This window comes from Lagenorhynchus albirostris, chromosome 12 (genome assembly GCF_949774975.1).
Source record: "Lagenorhynchus albirostris chromosome 12, mLagAlb1.1, whole genome shotgun sequence".
NCBI classification, from domain to species: Eukaryota; Metazoa; Chordata; class Mammalia; order Artiodactyla; family Delphinidae; genus Lagenorhynchus; species Lagenorhynchus albirostris.
The window spans coordinates 6,592,818-6,612,360 of NC_083106.1; the positions used below are offsets into that span (position 1 = coordinate 6,592,818).

A 19,543-nucleotide genomic window follows, 5' to 3' on the forward strand; every position below is an offset into this window, starting at 1 on the left:
TGTAAGCCTTCCTCAGTTGTTTGCAACTCCACAGAGTATGCAGAAGTAACTATGCTTAAGTACAAAGCCCCTGCTTTTGGAAGTCAACTGCCTTCTAGTTATCTGAGGGAAAATATTACACCACGGCTACAGTTTTAGTGCCCTCTGTGAAAATGCTTTTCCTTGCTAGATTCTGCTTAAAAGTGAAGAGGATGCCCAGTCTTTCCCACTTTGTTTTAAACTTCTGTCAGCATGACTCCAATATCATACTTTTTCTGCTCTGAGTCTCACGAGGACTTTCCCTATCAAAAAATGGCCCCTGAGATTTCATCTACACACACTCTCCATATGGTGACTCAGATCTGGTCTCTTGGTTGCGGGGTGTGGGGGTAGAAACAGCCACTGGACTGTTGTCTGCTTCCTTCTTTCCCTCCCTGCACAACCTAATTAGGTTTGTCGATACTTGATAATCTTGTACTGCTATATGCAGTCTTACTAATAAAATGTATGTCTGTATTATGATCCAAGCTTATCCTTCATTATTGCCAGTGTTGTTCTCTGCTTGCATGGCCCCTTCTCCAGGATACTTTCAAAGGAATTATTAGTTCCCTTATCAGAGCTCTGCATCACCAGACATTCAGTGGTCTCCTCAGAGCAACAGTGATTATCCTGATTCCTTGTTCGTTTAGTCTCAAAGCTGGACGGGTCAAGCTCTTTTTGAAGATATTGCATTGAGGAAATTAAAGATGAGATTTCTTACACTGTAGAAGTAGCATGATTACTTGTGACCATGTGCAATTATGTTCAAACTTCTTTGTTTTTGTTACAACTTAGGCTATATAGACCAAAATCAAAATGTCAATTAAATTTTTCATATGTCCTGAAAAGCAGTGATAAAGCCAGGACTTTGGGGTTTTACAAACAAAGTAATGTTCAAAAAAAAAGAGGAGGAGAGAGCAGGATAAGTTTGCGATGTTTTATTTTACCAGGTGAGGATGTTTAAAAACACAATAACAAAAGTGTCTACTCTCAATGTCATTCATTATAAGGAAAGTATTTCAACATAAGTAGAAAACATAGCCTCCAAATAAAGGATTTTCTTTTGAATGGAAAAGTTGTCTTCATCACTAGTCAGGGGTGAAAACCACATACCCTGTGGACTGGGCTTGAGGAAGCACGCGCTGCCCTGTTTACTCTGCCGATGGGAGGGGCCGCTTCACTCCACGTGCAAGACTCAAGATCCGCCGTTGTTTGGAGCCTCTTAAAATTGAAGCAGGATCGATGCCCAGAGATTATTAGAAGTCTGTGAAGACACAAAGACACACAAAGCACAGTGATTTTTTTCTTCCTATTCATTTCCTCCAGAAGTGGCAGTGGGGGGATGTCAGGACTTTTTATGTGATTCCAGATTAATTCTCTTCCAATGCACTGGGAACACATTTCAGAAATGGAATTGCTCAAATCCTATGACCCAGTATCTCCCCTTGAGAAAATGAAAGCGGAAATTACAGTAACAGAACAAGAATATATATCTGTGCACATAAATGTGTATACATATGTGCATGCGATGTATGTGTGTGTGAGGAATATAATTAAAGCTTAAAGCAAGACCTTATTTCTTTAGTTCTGTTTTGTAGGGAGGGCTGATTTGTGTGCCCCATTTGGGAGGACAGGAATCAAGACATATGGCAGATTATCGCTACTCAGCTCTCTTTGTGAAAAACCCTGTCGCTATTTGGGGCATCTGAAATAGAGCATGCTTTCAAATGAAGCATGGTAACAATTCCTTTATATACTGCTCAGTAACTACAGTGGAATTAAGAAAGCAGCCATGTATGAACGGATTCTAGTCGCTGCTTCCCTCTAACTAGATTGTGAGAAGGTAGTCATGTATGAAAAACCTTTTGTTAAAGAAACCATTTCATTCTTAATTCTCTTTTCATTAAATGTTTTTGAGGTATAATTGACCTGTGATACAACACACATATTGAAAATGTGCAATTTGATTAGTTATGACACATGTACACACCTGTGAAACTACCACCACCATCAGGATAATGAACATCTCCATCACCCCCAAAATTTGCTCATGTTTCTTTGTATTTCCTCCCTCCAAGCCCTCCCTGTTCCCCCTTCCCATCCCCTGTAAACCGCTTATCTGCTCTGTCACTCTAGATTAGTTTCCATGTTTTAGAATTTTTAATGGAATCATACAGTATGTACTTTTTTTGGTTTTCAGCTTCTTTCACGCAGCAGAATTATTCTGAGATTCATGCATGTTGTTTCCTCTATCAATAGTTCATTCATTTTTATTGCCAAGCGGTATTCCATTGTATGGATATACCACAGTTTAGCATTCACCAGTTGAGGAACACTTGGTTGTTTCCAGTTTGGGGCTATTATAAAGTTGCTATGAATATGCATGTACAAGTTTCTGTGTGGACATACACTTTCCCTTCCACTGGTTACATATTTAGGAGAGGATTGGCTGGATCTTGTATTGGGTGTATGTTTACCTTTTAAAGAAACTGCCCAGCCATTTTCCAAAGTGCTTTTTCTGGAGGGATAAAGTCACTTTGCACAATTTTATGTTTACACTTGAGAGCAGCCCCCCGTGCAGTTCTCTGATGCTCTCTGACTGTGCAGCTCTCTCCTCTCCTTATTCAGTCCTGTACACTCTAGCTGCATGGTCCTCCCAAGAAACCCAGGTTTGTCCCCTCGGTTCTGTGAGTCCCCTGGGCTTTTCCCGGGTTCTCCGTCTCCAATCCAGGGCCTGGAAACTCTTTTAGGACAGTAAGCTGAGGTGGGCATAGGACTCAGCACGTTCATTTCCTGCCTCTCATGAGGTGCTGTCCTTCATTGCCATCCAGTGTCTTGAAAACCATTGCTTCCAATATTTTGTCCAGATAATCAGGTTGCCAGGGGCAGGAGGATAAATCCAGCGCCTGTTAATCCATCTTGGCCAGAAGTGGATTCTGATAAAGAAGTTTTGAAAGTTGACTAAGTAACTAATTGGATATTAAGAGCTGTTAAGTTGATCAGCAGGGGGAAAAATGTCATCTGTTAAATAACCTGTAATCAATCCATAAAGGAATGATAATTTTGCTTTGTATAGGAGACTCAACTGAACATTATTACATAAATACATAGTTCTTTGAACTCAAGTATATCATCTCTGGTTGTATAGAGCTAGGTGAAAAATGTGTAGTATTAATCATCTTATACATGTGAAAATTGGTGTCCGAAGAGTCCCTGTGGCTGTCCTAGAATCACAGGAAGTAAGGGCTGCCACTTGCAGTTGTGCAAGTTGTGTACTGCACAAGCAGGGCTGGCTTTGAAGATGAATTGGGCTGAAATCCATCTCATACTCTGCTCTCTAAACTTAGTGCCCTGGTATGTGGTTGCATCCACCTAAAGAGAATATCTCTCATTTTCACACAAGTTCCTCACAGACCCCTACACGATGTCATTTTTAGAGAAGAAAATGTGTTTTTTCAGAACACTGTTAAGTCACAGCACATTTGCCTTCCAAGAGTTATGCCCCAAATAGCAGAGTTGTTCTGGTCTGGGCATTAGTATTTGCACTGTGCTTTAACAAGGATGGAAACAGGAATGGAGAATAGCACCGTATTAATTATTTCATAGGATAATAACTGTAGTAAGAGTAGAAAACTATGTGGCCAGCCTTGCTCACTGCCACTGAAGACAGGTAGTTAGTGCTGCTTTGATGTTTGCTCCCAGAGAAGGGACGTTCTAGCACTCACCAGAGACCTACCTTCTGTCAGCCAGTTTCTAAGCGTGAGATCAAGGATCCTCTTCTAGTTGATATACTTGCTCCACCTCTGTCCATTTTACCTTCTGAGACTTTTTGAATTCTGGCCTGAGCAGCAAAAATAATCAAAGTAAATCATTCTAGATGCTTTAATGAAGAGATGTGTTTGTACAGAGGTGTGACACGAATAGTGGGGCACCCAAAAAGGCAACTCCCTCATCACCCAGAGTCTGGAAGGCACGGAGAAGTAATTAGACCTGCGAGTTGTGGAGGAAGAGAGGGTGCCCAAAAGGACTTACAGTCCTGGAGGGATAAAGTCACTGTCAGAAAATGTGGTCCGGAGCTTGGGGGAGTGCGGAGCTGGCAACCAGAGAGCAAGGGAGCCTCACTGATAAACCCTGAGGGTTCGGCTTTCTGGGACACAGAGCAAGCCTAGAAGGGCAGAGGATAATTGCGCCCAGGCCACGTGCGGCAAGGCTGTAGAGGCAAAGGGGAAGTATCACCAGAGTTTCCCAATGCAATTTTTCCACAAATTGATGAATTTACCCTGCAAATTATAGAAAGTCATATAGATTTTTTTTTCCTTCCCTTGAATAAGAGAGGAAGAAGAGAAGTAGGAGAAGCTCTACTACCATGAGTACCATCCATGAGCCAAGGAGTGTGTTAGAAGCTTTCCACAGATGATCTTGTCACCTTTCTATGACCCTATGCAGCCGGGCACATGATTCTCATTCGATGGATGAGGAACCTGAGACTAGAGATGGGTGAAGGGAGACTGTCAGGGCCTGGACCAAGGCCGGGTCCCGTGGCATTGAGGAGTCTCAGGAAGGTCGGGTCTGGTACCCGCTTTGGCACTTACTAACTCTCTAAGCCTCCGCGTCCTCACCGGCTCCTCTCTGTGCTGGGGTATTTCACTGCTGCTGCTGTCATGAGAGGAACAGGGGAATCCTCCATCCATTCACTCAACAAATACTTTTGAACTCCCCCTACAAACAAGTGTTAGACTGCAGAAGAGAAAACACAGACGTGGGCCCTGCCCTCCTGAGCCTGTATGGTTCAGTGGATTAAATAAATAATGCAGAAAAAGCACTTAGCAGGGAACCTGGCATAGTAGAGGCATCCAATACATGTTTAAAAGGAGAAGCTAGACAAAGTGCTTGAATCTCCTTTCTGCCTCGGGTTAATTAACCTCCGAATCTTCTCAGCTTTACTTCGCGCATATCTCCGGTATCGGCGATGTCAGTGCCCTGTTTGGAGACTCCGATCCCCTCAGCCTCACTGACGTGGGTGGTGCTGATAAAGCCCACGGTGGGTCATCAGGGCATCTCTTGTCCCTTGATCTATGCTCCACACTATGCCCACTGCCTGGCACATTACAGGAGGTTGATGAATAATGGAATTATAGTTTTAACTTTTTATTAATGTGCTATTTGATTATCAGGTTCACTATCATTTAATTTAGTCTCTAAGTGAAGATTTTGAATGAAATTTGTTTAGAAACCACTGGAAAAATCTCCGTCTCCATATAAGGTAATTTGAAAGGTGTTAATTTTATAACAGTGGTCCCTTGGATTTGGGGACATTATCCTGAGGTTTCCTAAAAATGGAGAAATTCACAAATGTTAGTAAAAAAGGAAAAGAGCTCAGTAGGAGACATGCAAATGCTATGTTGTCCCAAACGTGTCCTCCATCCGTCCACATCTCTCTGGCCGCACCACTTAGTCCAAACCACCATCTTCTCTCCCAGGAGGACGTCACAATGTTCATGGGACTCTCTCCCGTTCTTGCCTGCCTCACTGTAATCCATTCATTACGCAAAGCTAGAGGGATTTTCTTAAACGTAAATGACATCGTGTTGCATCCCTGCTTTAAATTTGGTGTGGCTTCACATTGTCCAAGAGTCGAATGCTGTTTAGACAAAGGCTTCACGCACTGCTCCCACCTCCTCTAACCTCACCTCGCTCCACTCCCCCCTTGTTTACTGTGTACCCATCACACTGACCTTTCCTTTAATCTTCAAACATGCCCAGGTGTTCCTGCCTAAAGGGGCCTTTCACCAGCTGCTCCTTCCCCGGAGCCTCTTGCATCAGATCTCTGCGTGGCGGGCCATTCAGGGATCAGTGTAAATGTCCTCTCTCCAGCCTTCCCTGACCACCCCGTCTGTACCAGCCACCAGCCACCAGCCACCAGCCACCATCACATGGTTCCATCCTATTTTCTTGCAATCACTTTCCATAGCTAATCAACGTCCATTTCCCTTTTCCTTTCTATCATGTCGGTGTTGCAAGCGTTGGACACCCTCTGGATGAGACCAGATAGCTTAATCAAAAGAAGTGGCCTGGATGAAGGAAGATGATGTTTGCAGCCTTGAAAAGTAGTATCGAAGGCTTAGCTCAAATCCAGCTACCTGCTGCACACCTCTTAACACTGCAGCGTCGTTGACCTCTGGCTCGCTGGTGCTTTTCCTGTTTGCCTTCCCTGTGTGTCCCTGTTCCTTCACAGTCATTCATTCATCCAGTCAAACAGCTAGGGAGTCATTCAGAACACATGCATTACTAACACCAGCCACAGGCCAGGCACTGGGGATACCAGAAGACAGCCCTTGTGTTAATGGAGGAAAGTCCTCGAGCAGGACACCCTTTCTAAAAAACGCCAAATAGGGGCTTTCCTGGTGGCGCAGTGATTGAGAGTCCGCCTGCCAATGCAGGGGACACGGGTTCGTGCCCCGGTCCGGGAAGATCCCACATGCCGCGGAGTGGCTGGGCCCGTGAGCCATGGCCGCTGAGCCTGCGCGTCCAGAGCCTGAGCTTCGCAACGGGAGAGGCCACAATAGTGAGAAGCCTGCGTACCCCCCAAAAAAAAAAAAAAACACCAGATAGCAGTTGAGGCTTTGTGGTCTGTACAGTCTCTGTCACAGCTACCCTTCTCTGCCTTTATAGAGCAAAAGCAGCCATAGATGATATGTAAAAATGGCTGTGTTCTAATTAAACTTTATTTACAAAAGCAGATAGTGGGGGCAGATTTGGCCCCCAGCTGGGGTTTGCTGACCTCTGGTTTAGTGAGAAGGTAGACAATTAAACAAATAACTGTCTACTCTGGGGTAGGGGCTGTGAGAGAGGCTCGGTGAGGCATGTGGGAGCAGGGAGCATCACCGAGGTACCTGCCGCTCTGTCTCTTGCTGACTCCAAGCTCCAGCTAACTTACTAGAAAAAAAACAAGGAAAAAAGCGCTTTGAAATTAAGCTGCTAGTTGTTGAAAGCTATATGAGATATTTTGTTGCTTTTTTAAAAAAAAAATACCCAGATAACTTTTCTGATTTTCCTTCAGTATTCTGGCTCAGGGCCTTTCTCCCAACACGTCTTCCAGGAAGTGAATCCCAGAAATCCCCAGATTTTAGCCTTGCCAGCAGCATGTGTGTGTTCCTTCATTCACGAGGTGTAAAGCTGGAATTCTAAGTGTCTTTTGTACATTGTTTCAAGTAAGGTTTAAGTTCCACAAGTTTACAAGAAGGAAGAAATGTGATCATATAGGCTGAAGATTCTAACATCTCAATATCCGAAAGGTCTCCAGGGATTGCCTGAGCGAACCTGCCACTCCACAGATCCCCATTTGCAAAACTGGGCTCCCCGGCCAGCTTGTGATGCAGCCATTCACAACCTCCCAGGGTTCTCTCCGACCTCCCCGACCTCTGATATCTTGGGATCCCCCTTTGCAGGATTCCTTATCTAGGTTTTATATGTGAATCTGTTTGGAAGTGTATGGCTATATCATGCTGATTTTTATTATTTTTAGGGAAACACTTTATCATGCTATACATTGCTTTCCTTTACACAAAACACATTGTTTTGTGTAAAACAAAACAACTCAATTAGGAGAATAATTTTATCTACTATGCACCACAAATTATTAATATTTTAATGCCGAATCCATCTAATGATACCTCAGAAATTTCACAGTACCTCCTCATTGTTAAACATTTTCATGGTAGAACTGTTTTAAGATGTCTACAATCTTTTATTAGATGGGTTCTTCATTTTAAACTATTCTACTTCAGAGGACCTGGTTCATAATGTTTCTCTGATAAAAAGAATGAAAGACCCAGCATTCTACTAACATTCATTCATTCACTCATTTTAAGAATGAATGGAATATTACTCAGCCATTAAAAAGAGTGAAATAATGCCATTTGCAGCAACATAGATGGACCTGGAGATGATCATACTAAGTGAACTAAGTCAGGCAGAGAAAGGCAAATATCATATGATATCGCTTATATGCAGAATCTAAAAAAAAAAAAAAAGATACAAATGAACTTATTTACAAAACAGAAACAGACTCACAGACTTAGAAAACAAACTTATGGTTACAAAAGGGGGAAGGTGGGGGGGTAGGGATAAATTGGGAGTTTGGGATTAACATCTACACGCTGCTATATATAAAATAGATAATCAACAAGTACCTACTGTATAATACAGGGAACTCTGCTCAGTATTCTGTAATAACCTAAATGGGAAAAGAATTTGAAAAAGAATAGATACATGTATATGTATAACTGAATCACTTTGCTGTACACTTGAAACTAACACAGCATTGTTAATCAACTGTGCTCCAATATAGAATAAAAATTTAAAAAAAAGAGAGAGAATGAATGAAAGACCAGTGAGAAATCCTCTGAGAAAGGTTTTTGTGAACTAGTTGCAAAAAAAAAAAAAAAACGTTATCTTTTTAAACCACTCTGTGTCAGTAATAATTTCTTATGTTAAATACCTCCTAATATAGCCACTGGACTGATTCTTAGCACATTAATATTTCCTGTCATGAGATTTGGGGATACACTAGAATAATTTATTTCACAGTGGGGTTCTTATCTAAACAAGATCTGTCCTCACATCTTTCTCAATTTAGCAGAACGCTACTGCAGCTCCTAGCTACTCCTAGCTGTTTTCCACAAAAGAAAAAACAGAAACAAGATATGTGCATGAGTTGGTATGTGTTACAGATGGCATCTCCAGTGGCTACATAGTTGTGCCACACAACAGCTCTATGCAAACAATGTGACCCCGAAAGTATTTTATGTTGAATCTGGTTTCAGCTTTCTTTAACTATACACGCTGACAGTCGGAATAGAGTGTGCTCTGAGATTATAACTCAGAAGCACTTAACCCATAAATATAATTTTGAGAATTGAAATTAATTCTATTAGTTGGGGGATAGGAAAGAAATTTGATAATTTTTCATGAGATTCATTTTCGTCCTATAGGCCAATACCCTTTGGAATTTGTAATTTCATTTTGTTACATGCAACAATTATTTTATTATAATTTACTTGCTATTTACAATTATTTATCAGCGTCTGTTTTGCAGTATAAATGCCTTAAGAAAAGTTGGGGTGTTGCTGGGAAATCAAATCATTTTAATGAATTACTACAACAGAGGGTTGACCGCTTTGCTTTTAAAAAATTTAACTTATTGATACTTTTAAAGAAAGAAAAGGTGTTTATTTTTTCATTGTAATACATGTCAATATATTGAAATGTTTGCAATCTAAAACTTCTAGAAGTTAATAGTTTATATTTGGGTTCAACCTGTCAATAGTTATATTTAGAAATACAGTATACAAGCTTTACTAAAGTCAAATAGTATTCTCAAAGATGGACATCATCTGGAGGAAATTAACAATCCATGAATTCCCTCTTGTAACCATGGCTTCATATTTTTATTTTGCATAGCCTGCTTACTGTTAACGGTTCAAAATAATCTAACTCAGCTACACTTAAGGTAGTATATAAACCTAAAACATAGACTTATATTATGTGGCTTGTAGAAGCAGTATCTTTATTTTTTAGTTTCGTTTTTAATTTCTGGAGGAATTCAGAACTTTGATAGAGGCTGAGGGGGTGATATGAAATTATACAACATGGTTCCCTAACCTTAACCAATTTTATTCCATTTTAAGTGTTTTTACATATTTTCTCACTGCCCTCTAGTTTCTTGGTCAGGCTACCTCATTCTTGCCTCTTAGGTCTTAGTTTATATTGTCCTTTTTTAGGAAACATTCTCTGCCTGACCACCTTTGGATTAAGTTGCTTCTCATTAGTCGCCCAAAGTGCCCCAGACTTATTTATCTCACCAGCAAATAGAATTCCTTGAGGAGGAGAGCTATATCTCCCCGTCCCCATGTGGAGCAAAAGAACCGGCACACAGGAGCTTCCCAATTACTATGTGTTGAATTTGAGTAGGGGGACCTGACATGGGCTCATAAAAGTTATACAGAAGAACAGGAATGATATGCAGCAAAATACTAAATGGAATACAAAATGACGCTTTATAAACAGAAGGCTTACAGGAAATTAGGAAGTGAGTGGGAGAATCCACGTTAGCTAGAGTCTTTTATTGATAAAAGCTTCCTAAAAGAGGTTGGATTGGAGCTGAACCCTGACAATTTTTTTTTTTTTGAAAATGAAGACAAACAAGAATCTTACACATAGAGATAAGAGTGTAAAGAAAAAGGTGGTCCAGAAGCTGCAAAGAGACTGACCTGAGAGAAACAGAAAGATTTGTGATTGACAGTATGGGAGATACATATTGTGCAGTGAATCTAACCTACAGAGGACTCTGAAAGACAACAGAAAATCTGGGGTCTTAATACATTGGCATTGGGTAATTAATTCATAATTTTGGCCAAGACCTGCCATGATGAAAGCTACTTTAGAATAATACTGCTATAAAATATTTACTGTATCATTTTATATATTTTATTCAAAGCCTTTATCAACAAGGGAAGCCATTTAGTTTGTTCAGTGTCTTGTCTCTACAGGGACTGAATGCTCTGAGGCGTAAGCCTTCTTGGAAGCCCTTCCACTGACCCCAGAGACAAGTTAGGTGGTCTCTAAACTCACCCCTATGGTAGCACTTACTACACTGAGACAATTACTTTTTTGTCTTCAATCCTATAGGACCCTGAGGGGAAGCACCACGCCTTGTTCAGTTTTATGTGACATCATCAGGACAGTGCCTGGCATGTAGTGGTTGTTCTAAAGTATTGGCAGGATGGATGAATGAAAGTGATTCAAAAATGTAAACATAAAGGGTCTTCATCCTGGGTATGTTGTGTACGCTGAAATTCTGGGACCTCTGCAATTAAGCTTACAGAGCTGGAGCCAGCTCATGATCGTGTGTGTGTGTGTGTGTGTGTGTGTGTGTGTGTGTGTGTGTGTGTGTGTGTGTGTGTGTGTGTGTGTGCGCGCGCGCGCACGCATGCGCACGCGTGCAACAAAGCGGACCAGATAAAGCCACGAGGACATGAGCAGACGAGGCAAGGAGAAATTGGAAGAGGCAGTTCATGAGCTTGTTCGGGATCTGCCAGGGCCTTAATAGGATTCTGATTCCAAGGTGACTAATGGGCAGACGAACTTACTTCAGGATTTTAACTTGGCTGCTGGGAGGAATTTTTGAAGGTCATTCAACTGTTGAAGCTTATTTTAATTTCTAAAGGTTGGGTCTATCAATTAGTATCTTGGATCAGGGGCCTCTCCAGTGACGGGGACTGCTCACTTGGCTAACTCAAATAATGAACTCACATGACATGTGTGGGCGAAAATGTTACCTCTGGCTTGTCCGCAGGCAGGCGCCTGCTTGGATACTTCTTTGTAGGTAGTGCATTTGGGCAATTAGTAGGTAACGGGGCTAAATATAGATGAAATGAAAATGCATTTGTTTTCTGAGATTTCAGTCATTTATTTACTTATTGTTTATAAGCTATCTCTAACTAAAAGGGATTTAAAGTGACAGTTGTTAAGAAGACAAATTCAAGTTATTTAATGGTGCAGCTCTCTCCCTCTAATTATTTTTATCTAATTAAATGCTTTATTAAATTCCCAGGAGTCATAGTTGTTCATGCACAGGGAGTTTGAAGAGAGCTTTGAAAGATTGCTAACTGGGGCATAACATCTGTGTTACTGCAGCACAAACTAAATTCTGTAAAAACAACATGTGAGGTTTCAAGGGTCAAGAGTTAGCTAAATTTAAGAGCTAACTTTTCCCCTCCAGTGAGGAAATCGTATTTTTTATCTCCGCAGTGATTTTGTACTTAACATTTCCATTCTAATTGTCATTGCTTTTCATTGTATTTCAGATTCTGCTACCCCTAAATATAATATTTATATTTAATTTTGCTTTTCACTGGGGAAAATGAAGAAACAAGCTGTACTACATAACTCAGCTTCCCTCTTCCATGCCCTGTACTTTTGCAACTTTGTGTCTTCTCTTGACCTGGAATGTTTTCTCACCTCCATGTATTGGAATCTTGATCCTCCTTCAAATGCCACTACTTTTATGAATTCTTTTCTGATCTGCTATCTTAACATGATCTCTTCCTCCCCTGAGCCTGTGTCAGTTATATATTGCTGCATAAAAAAAAAATCCCAAAGCCAAGTGTCTTAAGACAACAGTCAGTGCTATCTTGCACAATTTCAGTGGGCCAGGAATTTGGGAGCAGCTTATCTGGATAGTTTTTGCTTATGGTATGTCATGAAGTTATAGTCAAGATTCAGCCAGGTCTGTAGTCACCTGAGGGCTTGTCTTGGGCTGGAGGAACTGCCTCAGAGATGATTAACTTGGGTGGCTGCCATGTCAGTGCTGGCTGTTGGCAAGAGGCCTCAGTTCCTTGCCCTGTTGACTTCTCCATAGACATCTTGAGTGTCCTCACAACATGGCCGTTCACTTTCTTCAGAGCAAGTAACCCAGGAAAGAGCACAGACAGAAGCTGTAGTGTCTTTTCTGGTATAGTCCTGGAAGTCGCATATTGGTACTTCTGCATTTTCCCCACGGATTAAGCAGGTCACCTCACATAATGTGGAAGGAAACTACACAAAAGCATGAATACCAGGGGGTGGGGATCATTGGAGAGCATCTTGGAGGCTGCTTACCATTTCCTACATCTCTAACATAACTTAAAATATCCTGCTCTGTATTACAATTATGTGTGTCCCTTTCCTACCCACGCTATTAGTTTTTATTTTCTTCAGAGTTTAAACTTGCTTCCTTAGCTTTACATATCTTGAAATTTTTGGCACATTGTGTTCAGTATGTGTCACATTCAGTTGAGAATTTGGAACCACAGCCCCTCTCTTAATGGGTATAAATGAAAATGTACGTGTGGGAAAGAATCAGACAGAGACAGAGAAATAGATAGACTTTGGCAGAGAGAGGGCGTGTAAAGAAGAGCAAATTGTGTGTGTGTGTGTGAGAGAGAGAGAGAGAGAGAACAAATGAGGTAGAGAGCAAACTGCACATTTTATCAGACAAATATGAAAAAAATTGATACTATTTTGTAGGTACTAGAGAACTAACTTTACAAGAGTTTAAATGTTTGAACTACTGCAGAACAATATTCTACTTTGTGTCACGTGTGTGAATGGCTTGCCATATATTTTACTAAGACTCCTTCAATTATGCCTAATACTTTGTGAATAAAGGGTCTTTGGATCACTCCTTTAATAAAAGCAGGGAAATCATTGCTTACACATAACTCTAAAGTAATGTCAAGTACAGCATTTATAATTCCTTTTACATATGGCTGAGAACTTTATTTAACCTTTGATTAACTGCTCTATAACCTGGCTCACTGGGGTAAAATCATTTTCTAGAATGGTCAATTAACATTTATGTACGGTTGGAGCAAAGGGCACAGAGGAATGTCAGAAGGAAAAAAAGGCCCACATGACATATGGCAGGTCCTGGCAGGTCCTCCTCAGAAATGTCACTCTTATCAATCTTCTCATTTCCATTCCTAGAACCACCAGCACACCATGGTCTAATTCCTAAGTAACTCATGTCTGAATTATTAAAATGACCTCCAAAGACTTTTCACAAGTTCTAATTTCTTTCCCTCCAAGCTTTCCTTGGAATTAAACTTACTAAAAAATCACTCCCTTCCCATGCTTAGATGTCTTCAGCAAATTCCACGATCTAGAGGTTATCTACTAGGTTTGTCTCCTAGAATCCCTATGCCACTGTCCCTGCCCAGTATCTGCTCTGTGTCCAACTTTGTCATCTCTCCTCTCACTCTTTTCCTGATACATTCTCTCAATCAGCCCAACTGGTTACTTTTTTGTTCCAAGAATTCTTTTCTATGTCTGGGTTTCCTCCCTTGCTCAGGAGCCATGTTTCTCTCCAGTGGCCCGATGTCACTATTCCCATCCTTTTAAATTCAGCTCAGGTTCCCTAATGGTACCATCCTGAGTCTTACTTCCCTCCTCTCCTAGCTTCTGTGACAACAGAGTTTAGTGACTGCATATGTTTCCTTGTAATACTGGTTCCACACGCATTTTGTGTCACCCAGCTATGCCTTCGGATTGTGTATGTGTTTCCCAATGCTTAAAACAATTCTGACTATAAAGTATTTAGTCATTCACTCAGTGCCATATTCCACACGTATTTATTAAGTGCCTTCTTTAGCCAAGTAGATGCTCAATAATTAATTGAGTGAAAAATGTACAAATGGGGAGCAGAGAAATTATAAAGTAAAAACATTCCATTCATTTATCCACTGGTACAATCAGTAACTATTGATAGTGTAATTACCATTGGCTCAGTGCTGTATATGGTGATGCTTGGGTCATGAAAGGGTTAAACAAGAATGGCCTCTGTTGTTTCATGACTTTTCATTTAATGTTAACAGTATTCACCTTGAATAAAAGTGAAGAGGTAATATCTGAAACACATTGAGAATAGACCTTACGGATAAAAGGTAAAGAGAAAGGAAAGAATTAATAAAGAATGGGGCTCCAGAGAAAGTCCCTTGGAGGTTTTCACACTTGAACTGGACCTTGAAATTTGGAGTTTTGATTTCAATATAAATATATCTGAATATATTGTACTATAGGAATGCATGATAAGGAGCATGGGTCTAGGAGTAAAGGAGCTAGAAGTATGCTAAGATAGGTTAGGACCATGCCCACAGAGAGGGTGGAGGTGGAGAAAGGAACATGATGAATAGTAGAGTCAGGGGTGTTGACTTTAGGGGAGTGAAATGGAAAAAAAATGTGTGAAGTTCCTAGCAAGGTCCCTAACCCAAAGTAGGTGCTCTTAAATACCAGTATTTCCCCCTTTCCTGTTTCATCTAGCTCCTGAGAAATTAATTATGTAGTCCCTCCAGCCATGATATGAATTTTACTCATTTCATTTTCTCAGATGATTAATAACCTTTCTGTGGGTGTCATGTTTATCACTCACCTAACTTTTTCATAAATGCTAAGAATATTCTTAAGAGATGAGCAGTCTTACCTCATAACTATATCAAGAAGTCTAACTGATAATTCTGTCTGAAATATGTGCATATACTACCTCTGTCTCTGTCATTATCTATTATCTATCAACATATACATGTATCTGTTCTATCTCTATATAGCTACATATAAAAATATGCATATGCATGCATATATACATATGTGCATATGTACATGTGCACACATATATGCATCTATACATATATGCACACATATGTATGTGTGTATATATACATATATATATATATATATAAAATATATATCCTAAAGGGTCTCAAATCCTGGTCACTATGCATTTCTTAAGCCATAACTGCTGCCCTTGTCCATTTGCCATTAAAAGTGCATAGGAGTATCAGGAGATGTCCCATGGAACCACCTAGATGCCATGTGAATTTCCCCCACCCCCATGTGTAACAGCAGCTCTTGCCCTTCCTGATGATTAGGGTCAATTATCCCTGCCAGGATGGTCAATTTTCCTTCCTGCCTGTATTCCAGTTTAAGGAGGCTGAAGGGAACCGGTACCACTGGAGCTGAATTTTCCACGGGATGTTTCCTGTGTCCCCAGGAGCATGTGCTTCACTCTGTGGGAACCACAGCCTCTGAGGGTCCTAGGAGCCTGTGATTACCTTGTACTTCATTCTTAGCAGGGGAGGGGCAAGGTGACTACTGTGTCCTTTATTTTGTCAGGTGTGTCCCTCCATGCCCCAAATATTAGACCTCTAAAAACCTTCTCTAATGTAGGTGACCCCTGAATCTGCATAGAGTTTATCTCCCACCATGGCCTCCAGTATATTTACCATTTCTTGCTAATCTGTTCCAAATAGCAGGATGTAATCAATAAACCAGAGAAACTGATGTTCTTTGAATTGTCTAGATAGCGTAAGTTCTTTTTGACCAGATTTTAACTGAAGAGCGAAACTATAAATGTGTACTGTTGTCCATACATGAAAGAGAGCTCTTTCTATTCTTCTATTAATAGGGCTGGAAAAGAACACATTTGCTAGATCAGTGGCTCCATGCCATGCATCTTAACATCTCTCTGGGACACTGGGGCAGAGTCCACAGTCCATACTGACTGCTTTGGCTTTTATATAAGTTTTCTTTTTATATTTTCTACAGGGTAATTGCCAAGCTTTCTTTTTAACCTTGTTATATATAGGAACATTTTTATAAATGTTCTCATAGTTTCTCCAGTGTTTCTGTGTGTTGATAACAGATCAAGAGTCCATAAAGTTTGAGTCGACCATGTTGCTAAAATCAGAATGAAGAACATTTTTCATAGAACTTAGCTCTGAAAGAAGGAGGCAAGATATAGCAGCTCTATAGGGTCACACAGAGGGAATGAGGTGTGTATGCGCTTGTGTGCGTGTGTGCCTGACTCTCCTGTTAGATATAGGAAAGCGTTATATTTTATCATCTTCAAGGGGGAAGTTGTTAGAAGGGAAGAGGCTAAAAGTTCAGAACACAGTCATCACCTAATTGAAAGAGGCCCTGGGAATGGAAATGGCCCTGAAGGGACATCAGTAGGCTCAGAGATGGGAAATGAAAACACATAAAAACCTCAGGGCTGCTTAGATGAAATTGACCACCATCCTGTAGATCCAAGACATTAAAATACCAAGGTTTTTTTCCCATTTTGTTTTGTGTTATATATTGTTTTCAAATAAGAGGGAAAACAGAATTTTGAAAATCTTGTAACTGTTAAGGAGTTATCTTCTAATATTAATGTTAATATCATTTTTTTTTAGGGAAAGGGCTTGTGAAGAGCTCTTATATCTGTTAAGAATTGGGTATGAAATGAAAAATACTTTGTATCTTGTTATCATTACATAGAAAATAGGTTTATATAAGTAAAATCTAATGACTTTCTTACTATTAAAATTGCCTTGGGGCTGATCTCAAGTTAATATATTCATTTTGTCTCCTTTTTGTCATAAAATCATGTGGTTCATTTACTAGCAAAAACGTAGTTATTCAGGAGATATTTTTTTCTACAAAGTGTTTTAAGGAAGTTCAAAATTGTTAGGACTTGTGTGTATTGATTTGTTAGTAATCCCCTAACTTTGAATATTTGGGTGGATGGGGGTAGCACAATAGACAAAATCTTGTAGTAGGATCTCTGCTAGATAATCTTTTATTTCTAAATTCTACTTTTCCATTTGCTAATGAAATGTGAATGACTGTTTAACACATTTACTTTGTTTGATGCAGTAGTAATTTTTCTTTCCACTTTGGGGAAGTTCAGATTCTATATATTATTATAACTAAATTCAAGGAACATTTATTTAAAAACTTACAATGCCTGGTGCTATGAGAATATCAATGTAAAGAAGACAGTGTCTATTTTCAATACTACAATGTAATAATGGATCAATCAAAATATATGTAAGTGGATGGAATGATGAGTAGGTTAATCAGGAATTATAAGTCAAGGAAGGCTTCTAGGAAGAGCTTGTATCTGAGCTTGGGTTTAAATAGCTGATTGGTAACTATGGTCATGTAAATAATATAAAATTAAGAAAATCAATCTTCTCTATAGCTCACAAGGTGTTTCCAATTTTTAAGATGTAGCATTGATATATATGAGTTCAGTGCTTAGCAGCGCAGGTCTTTACATAGAGCATGCCCTAAGCAACCCTATGACATTACAGAAAGTGTTCTAAACCACACGTTGCCTGCCAGCCTTAGAAGGACTAGAGGAAATGTCTTTCTTTACCTCCACCAGAAGCCCGGTCCTGGTTTTCCAGTGCAACTACCGCCACGTGATTTGCTTAGACTGTTTCCACCTCTACTGTGTGACGAGACTCAATGATCGGCAGTTTGTCCACGACCCTCAGCTTGGTTACTCTCTACCTTGTGTGGGTAAGTCTAGCACTTTTCCCTCCATTTCTAATTCTGATTAAGAACAGAAAGAGGAAAATTACTGAAATAAAGCTATCTTAGATATACCCAGTCCCTACTGAGGGGCTGAAAATTCAGACATCTGGTTGAACATCGCTAGGCAAGAAAATTAAAGCAAGATTAGTTTATGCAAGCAGGGGGCATTTATTTCTAGAGCCATCACTTCCTTTTTTAATTTTTATTTTATGTTGGAGTATAGTTGATTAAAAACGTGTTAGTTTCAGGTGTACACCACAGTGATTCAGTTATATATACACATGTACCTATTATTTTTCAAATTCTTTCCACATTTAGGTTATTACAGAATATTGAGCAGAGTTCCCTGTGCTTGTAGGTCCTCGTGCTCGTTCCCTTAGCAGAGTAGGTGCTTGTTGGTTATCTATTTTAAATATAGCAGTGTTTAAATGTCAATCCCACACTCCCAATTTATCACTTTCTTTTAATGGCGAAGTCCATATCTAACCACAAGTGATGGATACTCTCGCAATGGAACCCACGGCTTGAATCCACTCGTTCACTTTTCTGACCGTGGGGTTTGCATGAAGCTGTAAACGGGAGACTCACTGGTAAATAAGATTTGAATGTACTTGGTGGTTGTATTTCTACTTGGGCATAGGCCAAAGGATATTTTGATGCTCACAAACTAGAATGAATTATTCTGCTAGTGTGGCATGGGTACAATGTGAAGTACGTATCTATCTTGCGCAGCCCTGTTCGAGATTGTTCTTCCTCACTTTGTGGTAAATGCAGCTATTTAACCCTCACACTTCCCCAGATCCATACAAAACAGCCCTTTCCCCAGAATTCATTATTTAATGTCTCCAGAGCCTGGGAAACAAACCCTTCATTAGTGTTTGAATAGTGACGTTATGAGAAAAAAAACCTGAGATCAGTCTTCTGGGACTATTAACTATATATCGAAAAGTAGAGTCTGTGTGTAGAATTAGGGAACTATTTTTCCAATAACACTGGCCCCGCAGAAGCCAGAAAAGAGCAGTATAAAGCATTTATTTCTATTGCTGTATGACTCACATACTAAATGTCTTGCTAACAAAATGTCCATATAAGTTCACCATTTCTGTATAGAAGTCTGATACCTCTTACCCCCAAAACATATGTAATAAGATGTTCTTTTTTCCAAACCTAGTCTTTCAAACCTTTCTCAACCACCTTAAGCTAAATGCCTTCAAAGCTCAATTTTAGACATATGTATTCTTCAAGGTGTGACTAGTCAACAGTGAACCAACTTTTTCCATTCGCATAATTTTTATGATGAACAATTAAAACTGGTTCAAAACACCTTTCATATACAAACTCTGCTTCCTTTGTGTGAGCTCCTCATTTGTCCAGAAATTTTGTTATGCTTTGAAAGAGTGGGATGCTGAATTTTATTTCCCTGAGAGTAAAAAATAAACAATGATTAGAGCCGTTACTGAGTACTTACCGTATATAAGGTACCACTGGGATGCTTACATACGTACATCCATTTAATACCCACAAAGCCCTGTCGGAATGGATATTGTCGTTCTTCCCATTTTATGGATGAAGTGTTTGAGGCTCACAGAATTTAATTAAATTGCACATGGTATTACAGCTGGTAAGT

General features: G+C 40.0%; 1 protein-coding gene across 6 annotated transcripts in view; it reads left to right on the forward strand.

Moving 5' to 3' along the window:
• LOC132530597 (E3 ubiquitin-protein ligase parkin) overlaps positions 1–19,543 on the forward strand; it is a 1,420,256-nt gene that overhangs the window by 871,789 nt on the left and 528,924 nt on the right. For all 6 annotated transcript variants that reach the window (XR_009543830.1, XR_009543829.1, XM_060167843.1 and 3 more), the window contains exon 7: positions 17,765–17,901. Coding sequence is in view for 4 of the 6 variants with exons in the window: in XM_060167843.1 (XP_060023826.1) it covers positions 17,765–17,901 (137 nt within the window). In the remaining 2 variants the exon portion in view is untranslated. The remainder of the gene's footprint in view (positions 1–17,764; positions 17,902–19,543) is intronic.